The sequence below is a fragment of the Rhynchophorus ferrugineus genome, unplaced genomic scaffold (assembly GCF_030347505.1).
Source record: "Rhynchophorus ferrugineus isolate W39M unplaced genomic scaffold, kcgeb_rfMv2 rfM5, whole genome shotgun sequence".
In the NCBI taxonomy this organism is placed as follows: Eukaryota; Metazoa; Arthropoda; class Insecta; order Coleoptera; family Curculionidae; genus Rhynchophorus; species Rhynchophorus ferrugineus.
The window spans coordinates 5,205,626-5,226,232 of record NW_027472584.1 but is presented as its reverse complement, the minus strand read 5'-3'; the positions used below and the strand labels follow the sequence as shown (position 1 = coordinate 5,226,232).

At 31.6% G+C, this 20,607-nt stretch overlaps 3 protein-coding genes across 3 annotated transcripts; all 3 read left to right on the top strand.

The window, feature by feature from the left end:
• Positions 1–1,043, top strand: LOC143197486 (non-structural maintenance of chromosomes element 3 homolog). Its single transcript, XM_076406024.1, has 4 exons — positions 1–259; positions 317–533; positions 591–805; positions 860–1,043. The coding sequence occupies exons 1-4, from the start codon at positions 26–28 to the stop codon at positions 968–970; spliced, it is 777 nt and encodes a 258-aa protein (XP_076262139.1). The 5' UTR covers positions 1–25; the 3' UTR covers positions 971–1,043.
• Positions 1,044–9,292: 8,249 nt separating this feature from the next.
• LOC143197379 (non-structural maintenance of chromosomes element 3 homolog) lies at positions 9,293–9,893 on the top strand. Its single transcript, XM_076405761.1, has 3 exons — positions 9,293–9,440; positions 9,498–9,712; positions 9,767–9,893. The coding sequence occupies exons 1-3, from the start codon at positions 9,293–9,295 to the stop codon at positions 9,875–9,877; spliced, it is 474 nt and encodes a 157-aa protein (XP_076261876.1). The 3' UTR covers positions 9,878–9,893.
• A 7,921-nt stretch (positions 9,894–17,814) lies between these two features.
• On the top strand, positions 17,815–18,802 carry LOC143197378 (non-structural maintenance of chromosomes element 3 homolog). The gene is made up of 4 exons (XM_076405760.1): positions 17,815–18,073; positions 18,131–18,347; positions 18,405–18,619; positions 18,674–18,802. Exons 1-4 carry the CDS (start codon positions 17,840–17,842, stop codon positions 18,782–18,784), a joined length of 777 nt encoding a protein of 258 aa, XP_076261875.1. The 5' UTR covers positions 17,815–17,839; the 3' UTR covers positions 18,785–18,802.
• The last annotated feature ends 1,805 nt before the right edge of the window (positions 18,803–20,607 follow it).

Below are 20,607 nucleotides of genomic sequence, written 5' to 3'. Positions count from 1 at the left end.
TTTTAAAGTTCTTCAAGTCGTAAAAATGTCGAAGAAGCGAAGATCAGTTAGCGGGTCTCAAAAAACCAAATCACAGACTGATCCAGACGTACCGGATCAAAATACAGAAAATATAATCAATGATGTAGTCAGGTACATTATTCTTAAAGCTGACGAAAATTCATTTTATACCAGATCCGAATTAAATCAAAATGTAATTCACAAAAAGGGCCAATGCGTGGATAGTGTTATACAACAAGCAATTAAGGTTCTGGAAAATGTTGGTATTATTATTGTTATATGGATGTTGTTGATATTGTTTTGCATACATTTTTAGGTATATGGTTACACACTTACTGAATATGATGATGTAAAAATGAAAAAAAAAATTTATTTTTTAATTAGTATGTTGCCTCCTGTAAATTATTCCGATGAAGAGGAAGAATGTGTTTCTAGTTATGAAACTGGTTCAAATGTACCAAATGCTGCTCACAAGATACTGACTCTATTAATTTTATCCCATATATTTATGACAAACGCGCCAGTATCAGACAGTGAGCTCTACGATACCATTCCTTTATTGTTTTTATATTGTTGATTTATTATTTCAGAATCCCTTTATAGTTTCCTGAAGTCCTTGGATATTGATGTAGAAGTTGAGCATCCATTTTTCGGTAAAGTCAAAGAATATATAAGAGAAACCTTGATAAAGAATTATTACCTTCACTGTGAGTTTGATGAGAAAACGAAAATACAAACTTTCCAATGGGGGATTCGAGCTGAAATTGAAATCTCAAAGATGAAGGTTTTACAGTTCGTGTGTGAGGTAACTATTTCAGTTGACTTATAAGCACATTGTCAGGTTATTATTGATTTACAGATGTATGGAAATAAGCAACCAAAAGACTGGCCAGAACATTACAGAGCGGCCGAGAATCAGTTCAAAGAAAGAGAAGAGCTAAAGGAAGAAACAAGGGATGAATCAAGCTAGTCACCGATACTGGTAGAACTACAATATAAAGTTTATTTGTATACAAAAATTGTATCTTCTTAACTAATACAATATAAATAAAAAGATATAGGAAAATGTTAAATCTCATTGGTCCTTACATTGCGTTGTAAGCTGGGCCGCGACCTCCTTCTGGGACCACCCAGTTATTCTGGCTGGGGTCCTTGATGTTGCACGTCTTACGGTGGATGGCCCTCTCCAGAATCGAGTGGCACAAACTCATACACACCAGCGGGACAATAACAATCTTCGAGTCCGTCGAAGATGCCTAAGTTTCGTTTGACAGGATTTTGCGAGTTTAAAGTGTTGCATAACATAATTTGTGTTATACACTATATGTACGCTTTTAGTTGACTTTAAAAGATTCCAGTTGTGTTTTGATGACATTTGGGTGATTATTTTATGAACTTTTAAACAATTCATTAATAAAAAAAACTTATTTTTGTGTAATGCTCTAATTTTTCATTAGGTACAATCCTTTTAACTAACTTTCGGCAAGGTAATAAAACCCGTGGCAAAGCTACTACTAAGCATCCTCCAGGAAAAGTGAGATTGGGGATACTGTGAAAACTGCCGGTGCCCTGGTGAGATCCTATTGCCGTCTTCGAAGTGATGCTTTATGAACGGATGGTGTTTGAACCTGCGAAGAAACGAACATTACCGCATTACCGATCTTTGGATATTCAGTACTTTTGGAATTCCTTGTACGGGCTCAGGTACAGATTGATGTAATCCAAACCCGACGGCGATCAGGGATACCTCGTCGTTAAATGATACAGAAAGGATCCTCCGTAGGTGTTCTTATCCAAGGGCCAGCCGATGGTGTGCTCCGCGCATCCGGTTTATGTTTGAATCATTCGTCGCGATATCTTTAACGCTCCCGTCATCGTTGTACAGGACTTCGGAAGGTGCATAACCCGGGCCCACGGCCTCAGCTTGCTCTCCCAACCACTGAATAACGTGTCCCAGCGGGACGATATAGTTCCCGTGATTAAACATCGGAGTTCCTGACGAAATATCATTTATTCAATATATAAATCGATTTAAGACAAAGAATCCAACCTGGCAGGGCTGGTACCGGAATCCTACCGGTGCTAGTTAATAGACCGAACTTATCCTCCGTTAGGGGAGTGTTCAGAGGCGCGCCCTTCTCTTTCCAGTCCCATTTATGGGGCCTTCTCGACGATGATTACCTAAAAATCTATGTTCCGTATAGACCACCGATCAAGTGTGCTATGACTTCGATTCCACCGACCCTGATTTTCTTCCCTTCCGCGTCCAACAGTTGTTTGGCTCGTATAGTCGCGCTTATTCCAGTTGCACCATCGCCGACTATCAGAATATCAGTTTACATCTAGAATGTGTAATTTAAGAAAAATTAATCCTTTCAAGGTAAGTAATAATTTTAGCATGACATGTCAGACAGAAATTGTGAAGAATATATATTATAAATTTAAATAGTGTAGATACTTAAAGTGGTAGAAAAAAATAGTGTTTTAAGCTGGGCATATATTTTTTCAGACTATTGAAGAAGAATTAACAGACTGTAACAGGAATAAAGCCAAAGCCAAGTCTCTTTGAAACAATTTTTTTGTTTTAATACGGACAAATTCTATGCATATTTATAATCAGACTTATAGACAGACAGGTAAAATAATAAAAATGATATCAATAAAATAATTGGTTATATAATGTTTAATTCATAATAATATATATTGTACAATTTTCTTAATATGTCACTCAAATTACCAATATTAATCTACGGGATAACGATGTCTTCTTTTCTTACTTAAATGGTAGTTGTTAAAAATAGAACCTTTTTTATTTATTATTATAGCAATAATATAGAATAAATTATGTTTTAATGAAAAAACAGCTGAATCATAGTGCATTTTATATTAAAATTACCTTTCCATCTTGGATCTTCTTCTCTTGGATGAATGAAATATAGTGTGTTATCTTAGAAAATTGATCCGAATATATTCCTATTTAACCCAACTGCTGGACTAGAAAATATGATTAGTTATATTTAAGAGTTCAAAGGTTACTTCACAATATACTATAAATAAAATAAAGCTCCAGACAATAATTGTATCATTACATATAATCATTTTAAGCTATAAAATTTAAAATATCTTATAAAATTTATTTTCGACAAATTAATTAAATATTCCGAATTAAAATGAAATTTTAGATATTTTCAACGAATTCCCTAAATGCAAACTCATTTTCTTTTATTTTAACAGGGAATTGTATAATTAAAGGTAACAGAAATACCTTACTCAAAAAATCAAAGTCCAACTCAGAGGTTCAAACAAAATATATCAAAATAAACTGAGCTCAGTGCAATTTTTATTTATTAACCTTTGCCAACAAAGTAACTTATATCTATAAATGTAATTTTATGAAAATCGGTCTTATAACATAAATATAATACTAAATAACACATAAAGTCACAGTTCAGAATCCTTTTTCTCATCTTCTATGTTGATTGTCTCCTATATATCAATCTTGGAATAATTCTATGTCCAAAATATTACTACAATATTAAATAAGTGTATTTTCATCTGTAATAAGATTGTGGGAAAATAAAAATGATACGGCAAGACCGATTGTTTAGAAACAGACATTTGACAAGATTGTAGAAATTTGTTTTTTGGGTTGCCGAGCGAATTTAAACCAAATAAAATTACCTGACATCTGTGGAATTTTCGAAAAATTTATCTAGTAATCCTAGTTAATAGAGCACATTCAATCCATATTTAGCTACTAGGTCACGAGAATTTTTGATATTTACGCCTTCACCCAAGCACATCTAAATAATAATGTAAGGAAAAAGGCTTTAAAAAACTCTGTATCAATAATTTCTTACAAAAGCTTATATTGTTCCCAATCATAAGACTGCGTAGTGTTGTTCATTCTCAAGGAACTCAGTATATTGTACTTCTAAGTTTAAAAGGTGACCTAATTTTAAGATTTGTTGGAATTGGCATCATCCTGAAAATAGACTATAAAAATACACTTGATATCATAAAAACTAATTTAAATTACCTCTGACATGCCTTGTACTTTACCAATAAGACCGTTGTCAAAATCTACCACATTGTCAAACATTCTATCAATCATATCGAAAATAGTCTACAATTTTGTTTTTCTATTTTTATTTTTGGACTTTGTTGGTTGCTGGAGAGGAGTTTTAGAGTTTTCTTGCTGTTTGTGTGTTTACCCTTCAATCCAGGAATATTCACTAAACCAGGTAACATTTTCAGAAGCGATCCTTTTTCGATCTTCCTGATCCAGCGACTTCTAAATCATCAACCGTGCATTTTGTTGTAAATGATTTCTTATGGGCTGGCCCAGACTATCTCCAAGTTAACCTCCAAATTACGTTTTTGAGCAGCTTCATACACAATAAAAATGGGTAATTTTATCATTTGATTTTGTTCTTTGCAATTACCTGAAATAAAGGTAAGTTATCTAATCATCATTTTCTATAATAAATTGTCTACCCATTGCTTCAAATGAGAACTCCTCCTTGTTTTGTTAATATAATTTAGAGCTTGCAATGCAGCTTCATTACGAGCATTTTTTATCGTTTGCGCCTCTCCATAAAATTTGACGTCGTTGACGTTAAAATGGACTTTGAAAGGTCCCTTCGTGTCAGAATCATTTCTTCTAACATGAAGAGTATCATTAAAATGAACCGTGTCATTCATTTTATGCAAATAAGATTTTTTCTCTGAAATGTCTGGTGATGCAGTCTTGCCTTCTATTTGTTCCTAAAAGGCACCTTATTTATATGTCTATATTTAACTAAACAATATTGAATACCAAAATATCATTAATTATAGAGTATTGTACAGACATCCCTACCTTTAATGCTAAATTGTTTAGTAAAGCTACAGGTGTTTCTTCAGGTTCTTTTCACTCTTTTTGATCTTCAAAGAATGATGTTGATATTCTGTATTTTTCAGAGCCCTCTGTGCAGCTTTCCTTTGAGCATTCTTCAAGCTTTTATCATCCACTGCTTAATTTTCATTTCCTAAATAGAAAGCGATGGTAAAAACTGTATTGTGCAGAGGTCAATGAAATTTTTGATATATAATTGCATCTAATAATTTCACATTAATATACCTCTTCGTTAATTAATTCATATGAAAATGTAATATCATTACATTCAGCAATTCGTGACTAGAACTTAATGCGGATTTGTCTTCTGCTGGTTCACTAGTCAAACCTAAAACTCGGTTTGTTTCTGGCACAGAGGGATTATTTTTCCACGTTTCCGAATAAAGATACCACGATGAGGTATCTATTATTCTTCAAAGTTAAAAGCGTCCCAGATATAGATCCTTTTATACCAGTGAATTAACTATAAACATTGCTATTTACCAACAATAGAGTCCCTGTCGCCAAAAATATTTTTATATCATTTAATAACAATCCATAACTTAAGCTTAACAAGGAAAATAATAGTAGTATACAATTAAAGCAAATCATACTCAAATAATATAAAGAGAAAACATATATAACCGGGGAAACACACTAGAACTAACCTTAACATAATAATATAGAGCTGTAGGGGGTAAAAAAAATTTCGACATTCTTGATAAAAACTATCGATATTATTAGTAAAAATATAGATAATTTTGGCTAATCTATTGATTTGGTTTATATTGGTTTATTTTTTTTAATACCGTAGTTATTGCACTAAAGATTTCGGTATTTTTTTTCCTCCCATATATTGATTTTTTTTAATTATTTTCTATCGATATGTTTTCTGGCCGCGGACATATTTAAAAATATCAATTAACATATTAAAATACAATAAAATATTTGTGGGGTATTATTCCATTTCATAGAAAAATTCCATTCGTTTTTACAGATCCACAGAACATTCAAATATAAAAGTAATACTACTTCGTTTAAAATTAAATTATAAATTGCATGTTATTGCATGTAATTATTATAATACTATACAGTAATTTTTTTTTCTTGTCTTTTTTAAAGTTAGTTTATTATTAAGCCTATTGACTGGCGAGTTATTATTAAGCCTATTGACTTAGAAATTATCCCAGAAGACATCCCGTCTTACCCAGCCTGGTTACTGGCGTGACTGGGATCATTTTCCTTGTCGGATTTTGTACTCTTATCTAAGGGCATTCACAAACATCACAAATTTACTTACATGCCCCAGCAGAATTCGAACTCGCGACTATCGCAACAGGGGGACCATCCTGTCGCCTTTACTACTGCGGCAACTAAGCCAGCTATTAAATCGTTTATCATGAAAAAATATTTTATAAAATAAATAAACTTTTTTATAACTATTAATTTGTGATATGTATGGTTGCAGAATGTATGAGCAAATTTAAAAAATTCCCTTATTTCTCATATGATTTATCTACCAAATACTTCATTATAATGAATCAAAAATTATGGATAAATGATACAGGGTTTTGTAGAAGGGTCGGGGTCAGGATATAATGAGTCAAGTAATAAGGGGTCAAGTTAATGGTAGGTTTTATCAGGATAAACGATATAAATGTGCATGTATTTTGATTTTGTTGATTTGACATTTAGCATGATTTTTTTATTATTGAAATTCACGCCATTTCCTTTAGCTTGTAGGATTGGTTGCATATATCACTTTAATTCTCAACTCCCCACTCTAAACGTTTTTTCCGCTCTATTCTAGGTTTTATTTGAATTAAATATTGGGTTTATTTTGTGTTATGTCAGTTCTATTGCTGCTTTTTAACGTTATTATTCGGTTTCTTTAATAATAACAGGATAACAGTGCATTTAATTTGATTTGTGCTTTTAATGTGAAGATTTATGGTTTTTATATGAAAAAAATCAAAATACCGTGGGGTAAGGTAATGCTCTAAAACTGATTTTGTTTATAATGTATTTTTAATGTGCAGGAATGGTTGATGGTGAACTGAAATCTTGATTCTTGATGTATTGAAACATTTTCGTACCACCGATCAAATCACCTTCAGAGACAGTATTGTTGTATATTTTAATTGTTATGATAATATTTTACGTATATCAAATTACTAGAAGAAATTAAACTAAAAGTTTTTAATATACGAACAGTTTTTACTTCATTGAATATTCCATATTTATGTTTATTATATAAAAGGGAAGAATAAGAATATATATGTATATTTGCTTTTAGGTGCGCTGATTGTTATTCTACAATTTTAAAAATAATCTCACTTATGACGCCTTTGTTATAATGTATAAATTTTAAATTTTTCAATACTTAGGTTTTATTAAATGGAATTTGAAAATGGTTAGTAAGTGTTAGCTCATGATATATTTTGCGTATACTTTAATATGCAGACGTAAATTACTTCAATGATTATTATAAATCAAATATATTTTCGGGCATATATTGAAAATATTTTTAAGACAAATGTTAGTAACATCATTTTTAAATTACTCACTTAACTTTATTATGGGAGAAACATGATTAACTTAAAAAATAGTGGTCGAATCGACTGTTTTTATTCGATAGTTACCAACACTAATTCAATTTTAGTTGGGGCAGTAAGGAAATGCACTTTTTTATTAGAACATAATTAGCGTTGGGAACTATGGCTAATCAGTCGCTAGTTTCGGTTCGACTGATTGTATTACTTTTTACTATCGACTGTTTTTGAGTCGTGTACTTTTAGTTACTATTTTCGGTTCTACTAGTTTCATTCGACTGCTTTTTAACGTTCTTACTCTGTCGTCCTAGGCGCGACCTTGACAAAAATGTATACCGAATTTATGCTTTCCTAGATTTATATATAATATATTTAGTTTTATGATTTTTTTGGTAGTTTGCTTCTAAATAAAAATATATTGTATATTAATATAGCAACACTTTGGAACGATATTTTTCAAGATTGTTAATGTAATAGGGTAAAAAATTAAAATTGTGAATGACAAATAAGTAATAGGTAATATTTCTTTTGATTGACTTTTTGGTGTGTATCTAACACCCTCGGTTTTTGTTAGAAAATATTTCTGTCCGATAATAAATAAAGCATTAATTTTATTTTAAAAAGCTCTAGTAGTTATTGTGCGATCATTTTTAATTCATGGTTATTGTAATACATGTTATATATCACATAGTAATACATGTTTAGTTTAAGTTGTATTGTATTGTTTATATTTATTTAGTATATTGTTTAAAAATAGCAATTCATCTCAGAACATTCAAATATAAAAGTAACTCCACTTCCTTTAAAATGTAAGTATTATAGATATATTAATAGTATTCAGTAATGTTTTTCTTTTTCTTTTTTAAAGTTAGTACGTGAAGGAATACGTCTCGCGTATACTAAGGTTGTAAAATATAAGCAAATATTAAATTAATTGCTCCAAGCAATTATATCCGTCCTTTCCTCTCTTACAATTTATATAGGAAAGGGATCGAACATACTCGTCTGACATTAAGAATTAAAATAAAAAGCCAAGCCGTGCATTAGATTTTGCATATTTTGTAGTGGTTAGTAGGCATGTTGGCCACAAAAAATATCGATATGTCGAAGGAAAAAATATATATATTTTTTGCAATAAGTATAAGATATATCGATATTTTACAAAAAAATGTATGTATATTTTTAATTGAAAATAAACGTAGTCAAATATTAGCCTAAAAAATATTTTTTTCTAAAACTCTTAAGGAATAACGGTATTTTTGATAAACCATTAAAATTAAGTACCAGAATTCACTAAACGTTTAAAAGTAAGTTCCGATTTGAAAGTTTTTTTTAATTGTACTTAATCTTCTGAAATTATATCATCTAAAAAATATCGATATATCGACAAAAAAATATCGATATTTTTTCTGCATCCCTAGCGGCTAGTTATTTAAATTTTTGTGTTGATAGTGCTGTATGGAGATAGCTGATACACGATTTTAAAGTTCTTCAAGTCGTAAAAATGTCGAAGAAGCGAAGATCAGTTAGCGGGTCTCAAAAAACCAAATCACAGACTGATCCAGACGTACCGGATCAAAATACAGAAAATATAATCAATGATGTAGTCAGGTACATTATTCTTAAAGCTGACGAAAATTCATTTTATACCAGATCCGAATTAAATCAAAATGTAATTCACAAAAAGGGCCAATGCGTGGATAGTGTTATACAACAAGCAATTAAGGTTCTGGAAAATGTTGGTATTATTATTGTTATATGGATGTTGTTGATATTGTTTTGCATACATTTTTAGGTATATGGTTACACACTTACTGAATATGATGATGTAAAAATGAAAAAAAATTTTTATTTTTTAATTAGTATGTTGCCTCCTGTAAATTATTCCGATGAAGAGGAAGAATGTGTTTCTAGTTATGAAACTGGTTCAAATGTACCAAATGCTGCTCACAAGATACTGACTCTATTAATTTTATCCCATATATTTATGACAAACGCGCCAGTATCAGACAGTGAGCTCTACGATACCATTCCTTTATTGTTTTTATATTGTTGATTTATTATTTCAGAATCCCTTTATAGTTTCCTGAAGTCCTTGGATATTGATGTAGAAGTTGAGCATCCATTTTTCGGTAAAGTCAAAGAATATATAAGAGAAACCTTGATAAAGAATTATTACCTTCACTGTGAGTTTGATGAGAAAACGAAAATACAAACTTTCCAATGGGGGATTCGAGCTGAAATTGAAATCTCAAAGATGAAGGTTTTACAGTTCGTGTGTGAGGTAACTATTTCAGTTGACTTATAAGCACATTGTCAGGTTATTATTGATTTACAGATGTATGGAAATAAGCAACCAAAAGACTGGCCAGAACATTACAGAGCGGCCGAGAATCAGTTCAAAGAAAGAGAAGAGCTAAAGGAAGAAACAAGGGATGAATCAAGCTAGTCACCGATACTGGTAGAACTACAATATAAAGTTTATTTGTATACAAAAATTGTATCTTCTTAACTAATACAATATAAATAAAAAGATATAGGAAAATGTTAAATCTCATTGGTCCTTACATTGCGTTGTAAGCTGGGCCGCGACCTCCTTCTGGGACCACCCAGTTATTCTGGCTGGGGTCCTTGATGTTGCACGTCTTACGGTGGATGGCCCTCTCCAGAATCGAGTGGCACAAACTCATACACACCAGCGGGACAATAACAATCTTCGAGTCCGTCGAAGATGCCTAAGTTTCGTTTGACAGGATTTTGCGAGTTTAAAGTGTTGCATAACATAATTTGTGTTATACACTATATGTACGCTTTTAGTTGACTTTAAAAGATTCCAGTTGTGTTTTGATGACATTTGGGTGATTATTTTATGAACTTTTAAACAATTCATTAATAAAAAAAACTTATTTTTGTGTAATGCTCTAATTTTTCATTAGGTACAATCCTTTTAACTAACTTTCGGCAAGGTAATAAAACCCGTGGCAAAGCTACTACTAAGCATCCTCCAGGAAAAGTGAGATTGGGGATACTGTGAAAACTGCCGGTGCCCTGGTGAGATCCTATTGCCGTCTTCGAAGTGATGCTTTATGAACGGATGGTGTTTGAACCTGCGAAGAAACGAACATTACCGCATTACCGATCTTTGGATATTCAGTACTTTTGGAATTCCTTGTACGGGCTCAGGTACAGATCGATGTAATCCAAACCCGACTGCGATCAGGGATACCTCGTCGTTAAATGATACAGAAAGGATCCTCCGTAGGTGTTCTTATCCAAGGGCCAGCCGATGGTGTGCTCCGCGCATCCGGTTTATGTTTGAATCATTCGTCGCGATATCTTTAACGCTCCCGTCATCGTTGTACAGGACTTCGGAAGGTGCATAACCCGGGCCCACTGCCTCAGCTTGCTCTCCCAACCACTGAATAACGTGTCCCAGCGGGACGATATAGTTCCCGTGATTAAACATCGGAGTTCCTGACGAAATATCATTTATTCAATATATAAATCGATTTAAGACAAAGAATCCAACCTGGCAGGGCTGGTACCGGAATCCTACCGGTGCTAGTTAATAGACCGAACTTATCCTCCGTTAGGGGAGTGTTCAGAGGCGCGCCCTTCTCTTTCCAGTCCCATTTATGGGGCCTTCTCGACGATGATTACCTAAAAATCTATGTTCCGTATAGACCACCGATCAAGTGTGCTATGACTTCGATTCCACCGACCCTGATTTTCTTCCCTTCCGCGTCCAACAGTTGTTTGGCTCGTATAGTCGCGCTTATTCCAGTTGCACCATCGCCGACTATCAGAATATCAGTTTACATCTAGAATGTGTAATTTAAGAAAAATTAATCCTTTCAAGGTAAGTAATAATTTTAGCATGACATGTCAGACAGAAATTGTGAAGAATATATATTATAAATTTAAATAGTGTAGATACTTAAAGTGGTAGAAAAAAATAGTGTTTTAAGCTGGGCATATATTTTTTCAGACTATTGAAGAAGAATTAACAGACTGTAACAGGAATAAAGCCAAAGCCAAGTCTCTTTGAAACAATTTTTTTGTTTTAATACGGACAAATTCTATGCATATTTATAATCAGACTTATAGACAGACAGGTAAAATAATAAAAATGATATCAATAAAATAATTGGTTATATAATGTTTAATTCATAATAATATATATTGTACAATTTTCTTAATATGTCACTCAAATTACCAATATTAATCTACGGGATAACGATGTCTTCTTTTCTTACTTAAATGGTAGTTGTTAAAAATAGAACCTTTTTTATTTATTATTATAGCAATAATATAGAATAAATTATGTTTTAATGAAAAAACAGCTGAATCATAGTGCATTTTATATTAAAATTACCTTTCCATCTTGGATCTTCTTCTCTTGGATGAATGAAATATAGTGTGTTATCTTAGAAAATTGATCCGAATATATTCCTATTTAACCCAACTGCTGGACTAGAAAATATGATTAGTTATATTTAAGAGTTCAAAGGTTACTTCACAATATACTATAAATAAAATAAAGCTCCAGACAATAATTGTATCATTACATATAATCATTTTAAGCTATAAAATTTAAAATATCTTATAAAATTTATTTTCGACAAATTAATTAAATATTCCGAATTAAAATGAAATTTTAGATATTTTCAACGAATTCCCTAAATGCAAACTCATTTTCTTTTATTTTAACAGGGAATTGTATAATTAAAGGTAACAGAAATACCTTACTCAAAAAATCAAAGTCCAACTCAGAGGTTCAAACAAAATATATCAAAATAAACTGAGCTCAGTGCAATTTTTATTTATTAACCTTTGCCAACAAAGTAACTTATATCTATAAATGTAATTTTATGAAAATCGGTCTTATAACATAAATATAATACTAAATAACACATAAAGTCACAGTTCAGAATCCTTTTTCTCATCTTCTATGTTGATTGTCTCCTATATATCAATCTTGGAATAATTCTATGTCCAAAATATTACTACAATATTAAATAAGTGTATTTTCATCTGTAATAAGATTGTGGGAAAATAAAAATGATACGGCAAGACCGATTGTTTAGAAACAGACATTTGACAAGATTGTAGAAATTTGTTTTTTGGGTTGCCGAGCGAATTTAAACCAAATAAAATTACCTGACATCTGTGGAATTTTCGAAAAATTTATCTAGTAATCCTAGTTAATAGAGCACATTCAATCCATATTTAGCTACTAGGTCACGAGAATTTTTGATATTTACGCCTTCACCCAAGCACATCTAAATAATAATGTAAGGAAAAAGGCTTTAAAAAACTCTGTATCAATAATTTCTTACAAAAGCTTATATTGTTCCCAATCATAAGACTGCGTAGTGTTGTTCATTCTCAAGGAACTCAGTATATTGTACTTCTAAGTTTAAAAGGTGACCTAATTTTAAGATTTGTTGGAATTGGCATCATCCTGAAAATAGACTATAAAAATACACTTGATATCATAAAAACTAATTTAAATTACCTCTGACATGCCTTGTACTTTACCAATAAGACCGTTGTCAAAATCTACCACATTGTCAAACATTCTATCAATCATATCGAAAATAGTCTACAATTTTGTTTTCCTATTTTTATTTTTGGACTTTGTTGGTTGCTGGAGAGGAGTTTTAGAGTTTTCTTGCTGTTTGTGTGTTTACCCTTCAATCCAGGAATATTCACTAAACCAGGTAACATTTTCAGAAGCGATCCTTTTTCGATCTTCCTGATCCAGCGACTTCTAAATCATCAACCGTGCATTTTGTTGTAAATGATTTCTTATGGGCTGGCCCAGACTATCTCCAAGTTAACCTCCAAATTACGTTTTTGAGCAGCTTCATACACAATAAAAATGGGTAATTTTATCATTTGATTTTGTTCTTTGCAATTACCTGAAATAAAGGTAAGTTATCTAATCATCATTTTCTATAATAAATTGTCTACCCATTGCTTCAAATGAGAACTCCTCCTTGTTTTGTTAATATAATTTAGAGCTTGCAATGCAGCTTCATTACGAGCATTTTTTATCGTTTGCGCCTCTCCATAAAATTTGACGTCGTTGACGTTAAAATGGACTTTGAAAGGTCCCTTCGTGTCAGAATCATTTCTTCTAACATGAAGAGTATCATTAAAATGAACCGTGTCATTCATTTTATGCAAATAAGATTTTTTCTCTGAAATGTCTGGTGATGCAGTCTTGCCTTCTATTTGTTCCTAAAAGGCACCTTATTTATATGTCTATATTTAACTAAACAATATTGAATACCAAAATATCATTAATTATAGAGTATTGTACAGACATCCCTACCTTTAATGCTAAATTGTTTAGTAAAGCTACAGGTGTTTCTTCAGGTTCTTTTCACTCTTTTTGATCTTCAAAGAATGATGTTGATATTCTGTATTTTTCAGAGCCCTCTGTGCAGCTTTCCTTTGAGCATTCTTCAAGCTTTTATCATCCACTGCTTAATTTTCATTTCCTAAATAGAAAGCGATGGTAAAAACTGTATTGTGCAGAGGTCAATGAAATTTTTGATATATAATTGCATCTAATAATTTCACATTAATATACCTCTTCGTTAATTAATTCATATGAAAATGTAATATCATTACATTCAGCAATTCGTGACTAGAACTTAATGCGGATTTGTCTTCTGCTGGTTCACTAGTCAAACCTAAAACTCGGTTTGTTTCTGGCACAGAGGGATTATTTTTCCACGTTTCCGAATAAAGATACCACGATGAGGTATCTATTATTCTTCAAAGTTAAAAGCGTCCCAGATATAGATCCTTTTATACCAGTGAATTAACTATAAACATTGCTATTTACCAACAATAGAGTCCCTGTCGCCAAAAATATTTTTATATCATTTAATAACAATCCATAACTTAAGCTTAACAAGGAAAATAATAGTAGTATACAATTAAAGCAAATCATACTCAAATAATATAAAGAGAAAACATATATAACCGGGGAAACACACTAGAACTAACCTTAACATAATAATATAGAGCTGTAGGGGGTAAAAAAAATTTCGACATTCTTGATAAAAACTATCGATATTATTAGTAAAAATATAGATAATTTTGGCTAATCTATTGATTTGGTTTATATTGGTTTATTTTTTTTAATACCGTAGTTATTGCACTAAAGATTTCGGTATTTTTTTTCCTCCCATATATTGATTTTTTTTAATTATTTTCTATCGATATGTTTTCTGGCCGCGGACATATTTAAAAATATCAATTAACATATTAAAATACAATAAAATATTTGTGGGGTATTATTCCATTTCATAGAAAAATTCCATTCGTTTTTACAGATCCACAGAACATTCAAATATAAAAGTAATACTACTTCGTTTAAAATTAAATTATAAATTGCATGTTATTGCATGTAATTATTATAATACTATACAGTAATTTTTTTTTCTTGTCTTTTTTAAAGTTAGTTTATTATTAAGCCTATTGACTGGCGAGTTATTATTAAGCCTATTGACTTAGAAATTATCCCAGAAGACATCCCGTCTTACCCAGCCTGGTTACTGGCGTGACTGGGATCATTTTCCTTGTCGGATTTTGTACTCTTATCTAAGGGCATTCACAAACATCACAAATTTACTTACATGCCCCAGCAGAATTCGAACTCGCGACTATCGCAACAGGGGGACCATCCTGTCGCCTTTACTACTGCGGCAACTAAGCCAGCTATTAAATCGTTTATCATGAAAAAATATTTTATAAAATAAATAAACTTTTTTATAACTATTAATTTGTGATATGTATGGTTGCAGAATGTATGAGCAAATTTAAAAAATTCCCTTATTTCTCATATGATTTATCTACCAAATACTTCATTATAATGAATCAAAAATTATGGATAAATGATACAGGGTTTTGTAGAAGGGTCGGGGTCAGGATATAATGAGTCAAGTAATAAGGGGTCAAGTTAATGGTAGGTTTTATCAGGATAAACGATATAAATGTGCATGTATTTTGATTTTGTTGATTTGACATTTAGCATGATTTTTTTATTATTGAAATTCACGCCATTTCCTTTAGCTTGTAGGATTGGTTGCATATATCACTTTAATTCTCAACTCCCCACTCTAAACGTTTTTTCCGCTCTATTCTAGGTTTTATTTGAATTAAATATTGGGTTTATTTTGTGTTATGTCAGTTCTATTGCTGCTTTTTAACGTTATTATTCAGTTTCTTTAATAATAACAGGATAACAGTGCATTTAATTTGATTTGTGCTTTTAATGTGAAGATTTATGGTTTTTATATGAAAAAAATCAAAATACCGTGGGGTAAGGTAATGCTCTAAAACTGATTTTGTTTATAATGTATTTTTAATATGCAGGAATGGTTGATGGTGAACTGAAATCTTGATTCTTGATGTATTGAAACATTTTCGTACCACCGATCAAATCACCTTCAGAGACAGTAGTGTTGTATATTTTAATTGTTATGATAATATTTTACGTATATCAAATTACTAGAAGAAATTAAACTAAAAGTTTTTAATATACGAACAGTTTTTACTTCATTGAATATTCCATATTTATGTTTATTATATAAAAGGGAAGAATAAGAATATATATGTATATTTGCTTTTAGGTGCGCTGATTGTTATTCTACAATTTTAAAAATAATCTCACTTATGACGCCTTTGTTATAATGTATAAATTTTAAATTTTTCAATACTTAGGTTTTATTAAATGGAATTTGAAAATGGTTAGTAAGTGTTAGCTCATGATATATTTTGCGTATACTTTAATATGCAGACGTAAATTACTTCAATGATTATTATAAATCAAATATATTTTCGGGCATATATTGAAGATATTTTTAAGACAAATGTTAGTAACATCATTTTTAAATTACTCACTTAACTTTATTATGGGAGAAACATGATTAACTTAAAAAATAGTGGTCGAATCGACTGTTTTTATTCGATAGTTACCAACACTAATTCAATTTTAGTTGGGGCAGTAAGGAAATGCACTTTTTTATTAGAACATAATTAGCGTTGGGAACTATGGCTAATCAGTCGCTAGTTTCGGTTCGACTGATTGTATTACTTTTTACTATCGATTGTTTTTGAGTCGTGTACTTTTAGTTACTATTTTCGGTTCTACTAGTTTCATTCGACTGCTTTTTAACGTTCTGACTCTGTCGTCCTAGGCGCGACCTTGACAAAAATGTATACCGAATATATGCTTTCCTAGATTTATATATAATATATTTAGTTTTATGATTTTTTTGGTAGTTTGCTTCTAAATAAAAATATATTGTATATTAATATAGCAACACTTTGGAACGATATTTTTCAAGATTGTTAATGTAATAGGGTAAAAAATTAAAATTGTGAATGACAAATAAGTAATAGGTAATATTTCTTTTGATTGACTTTTTGGTGTGTATCTAACACCCTCGGTTTTTGTTAGAAAATATTTCTGTCCGATAATAAATAAAGCATTAATTTTATTTTAAAAAGCTCTAGTAGTTATTGTGCGATCATTTTTAATTCATGGTTATTGTAATACATGTTATATATCACATAGTAATACATGTTTAGTTTAAGTTGTATTGTATTGTTTATATTTATTTAGTATATTGTTTAAAAATAGCAATTCATCTCAGAACATTCAAATATAAAAGTAACTCCACTTCCTTTAAAATGTAAGTATTATAGATATATTAATAGTATTCAGTAATCTTTTTCTTTTTCTTTTTTAAAGTTAGTACGTGAAGGAATACGTCTCGCGTATACTAAGGTTGTAAAATATAAGCAAATATTAAATTAATTGCTCCAAGCAATTATATCCGTCCTTTCCTCTCTTACAATTTATATAGGAAAGGGATCGAACATACTCGTCTGACATTAAGAATTAAAATAAAAAGCCAAGCCGTGCATTAGATTTTGCATATTTTGTAGTGGTTAGTAGGCATGTTGGCCACAAAAAATATCGATATGTCGAAGGAAAAAATATATATATTTTTTGCAATAAGTATAAGATATATCGATATTTTACAAAAAAATGTATGTATATTTTTAATTGAAAATAAACGTAGTCAAATATTAGCCTAAAAAATATTTTTTTCTAAAACTCTTAAGGAATAACGGTATTTTTGATAAACCATTAAAATTAAGTACCAGAATTCACTAAACGTTTAAAAGTAAGTTCCGATTTGAAAGTTTTTTTTAATTGTACTTAATCTTCTGAAATTATATCATCTAAAAAATATCGATATATCGACAAAAAAATATCGATATTTTTTCTGCATCCCTAGCGGCTAGTTATTTAAATTTTTGTGTTGATAGTGCTGTATGGAGATAGCTGATACACGATTTTAAAGTTCTTCAAGTCGTAAAAATGTCGAAGAAGCGAAGATCAGTTAGCGGGTCTCAAAAAACCAAATCACAGACTGATCCAGACGTACCGGATCAAAATACAGAAAATATAATCAATGATGTAGTCAGGTACATTATTCTTAAAGCTGACGAAAATTCATTTTATACCAGATCCGAATTAAATCAAAATGTAATTCACAAAAAGGGCCAATGCGTGGATAGTGTTATACAACAAGCAATTAAGGTTCTGGAAAATGTTGGTATTATTATTGTTATATGGATGTTGTTGATATTGTTTTGCATACATTTTTAGGTATATGGTTACACACTTACTGAATATGATGATGTAAAAATGAAAAAAAATTTTTATTTTTTAATTAGTATGTTGCCTCCTGTAAATTATTCCGATGAAGAGGAAGAATGTGTTTCTAGTTATGAAACTGGTTCAAATGTACCAAATGCTGCTCACAAGATACTGACTCTATTAATTTTATCCCATATATTTATGACAAACGCGCCAGTATCAGACAGTGAGCTCTACGATACCATTCCTTTATTGTTTTTATATTGTTGATTTATTATTTCAGAATCCCTTTATAGTTTCCTGAAGTCCTTGGATATTGATGTAGAAGTTGAGCATCCATTTTTCGGTAAAGTCAAAGAATATATAAGAGAAACCTTGATAAAGAATTATTACCTTCACTGTGAGTTTGATGAGAAAACGAAAATACAAACTTTCCAATGGGGGATTCGAGCTGAAATTGAAATCTCAAAGATGAAGGTTTTACAGTTCGTGTGTGAGGTAACTATTTCAGTTGACTTATAAGCACATTGTCAGGTTATTATTGATTTACAGATGTATGGAAATAAGCAACCAAAAGACTGGCCAGAACATTACAGAGCGGCCGAGAATCAGTTCAAAGAAAGAGAAGAGCTAAAGGAAGAAACAAGGGATGAATCAAGCTAGTCACCGATACTGGTAGAACTACAATATAAAGTTTATTTGTATACAAAAATTGTATCTTCTTAACTAATACAATATAAATAAAAAGATATAGGAAAATGTTAAATCTCATTGGTCCTTACATTGCGTTGTAAGCTGGGCCGCGACCTCCTTCTGGGACCACCCAGTTATTCTGGCTGGGGTCCTTGATGTTGCACGTCTTACGGTGGATGGCCCTCTCCAGAATCGAGTGGCACAAACTCATACACACCAGCGGGACAATAACAATCTTCGAGTCCGTCGAAGATGCCTAAGTTTCGTTTGACCGGATTTTGCGAGTTTAAAGTGTTGCATAACATAATTTGTGTTATACACTATATGTACGCTTTTAGTTGACTTTAAAAGATTCCAGTTGTGTTTTGATGACATTTGGGTGATTATTTTATGAACTTTTAAACAATTCATTAATAAAAAAAACTTATTTTTGTGTAATGCTCTAATTTTTCATTAGGTACAATCCTTTTAACTAACTTTCGGCAAGGTAATAAAACCCGTGGCAAAGCTACTACTAAGCATCCTCCAGGAAAAGTGAGATTGGGGATACTGTGAAAACTGCCGGTGCCCTGGTGAGATCCTATTGCCGTCTTCGAAGTGATGCTTTATGAACGGATGGTGTTTGAACCTGCGAAGAAACGAACATTACCGCATTACCGATCTTTGGATATTCAGTACTTTTGGAATTCCTTGTACGGGCTCAGGTACAGATCGATGTAATCCAAACCCGACTGCGATCAGGGATACCTCGTCGTTAAATGATACAGAAAGGATCCTCCGTAGGTGTTCTTATCCAAGGGCCAGCCGATGGTGTGCTCCGCGCATCCGGTTTATGTTTGAATCATTCGTCGCGATATCTTTAACGCTCCCGTCATCGTTGTACAGGACTTCGGAAGGTGCATAACCCGGGCCCACTGCCTCAGCTTGCTCTCCCAACCACTGAATAACGTGTCCCAGCGGGACGATATAGTTCCCGTGATTAAACATCGGAGTTCCTGACGAAATATCATTTATTCAATATATAAATCGATTTAAGACAAAGAATCCAACCTGGCAGGGCTGGTACCGGAATCCTACCGGTGCTAGTTAATAGACCGAACTTATCCTCCGTTAGGGGAGTGTTCAGAGGCGCGCCCTTCTCTTTCCAGTCCCATTTATGGGGCCTTCTCGACGATGATTACCTAAAAATCTATGTTCCGTATAGACCACCGATCAAGTGTGCTATGACTTCGATTCCACCGACCCTGATTTTCTTCCCTTCCGCGTCCAACAGTTGTTTGGCTCGTATAGTCGCGCTTATTCCAGTTGCACCATCGCCGACTATCAGAATATCAGTTTACATCTAGAATGTGTAATTTAAGAAAAATTAATCCTTTCAAGGTAAGTAATAATTTTAGCATGACATGTCAGACAGAAATTGTGAAGAATATATATTATAAATTTAAATAGTGTAGATACTTAAAGTGGTAGAAAAAAATAGTGTTTTAAGCTGGGCATATATTTTTTCAGACTATTGAAGAAGAATTAACAGACTGTAACAGGAATAAAGCCAAAGCCAAGTCTCTTTGAAACAATTTTTTTGTTTTAATACGGACAAATTCTATGCATATTTATAATCAGACTTATAGACAGACAGGTAAAATAATAAAAATGATATCAATAAAATAATTGGTTATATAATGTTTAATTCATAATAATATATATTGTACAATTTTCTTAATATGTCACTCAAATTACCAATATTAATCTACGGGATAACGATGTCTTCTTTTCTTACTTAAATGGTAGTTGTT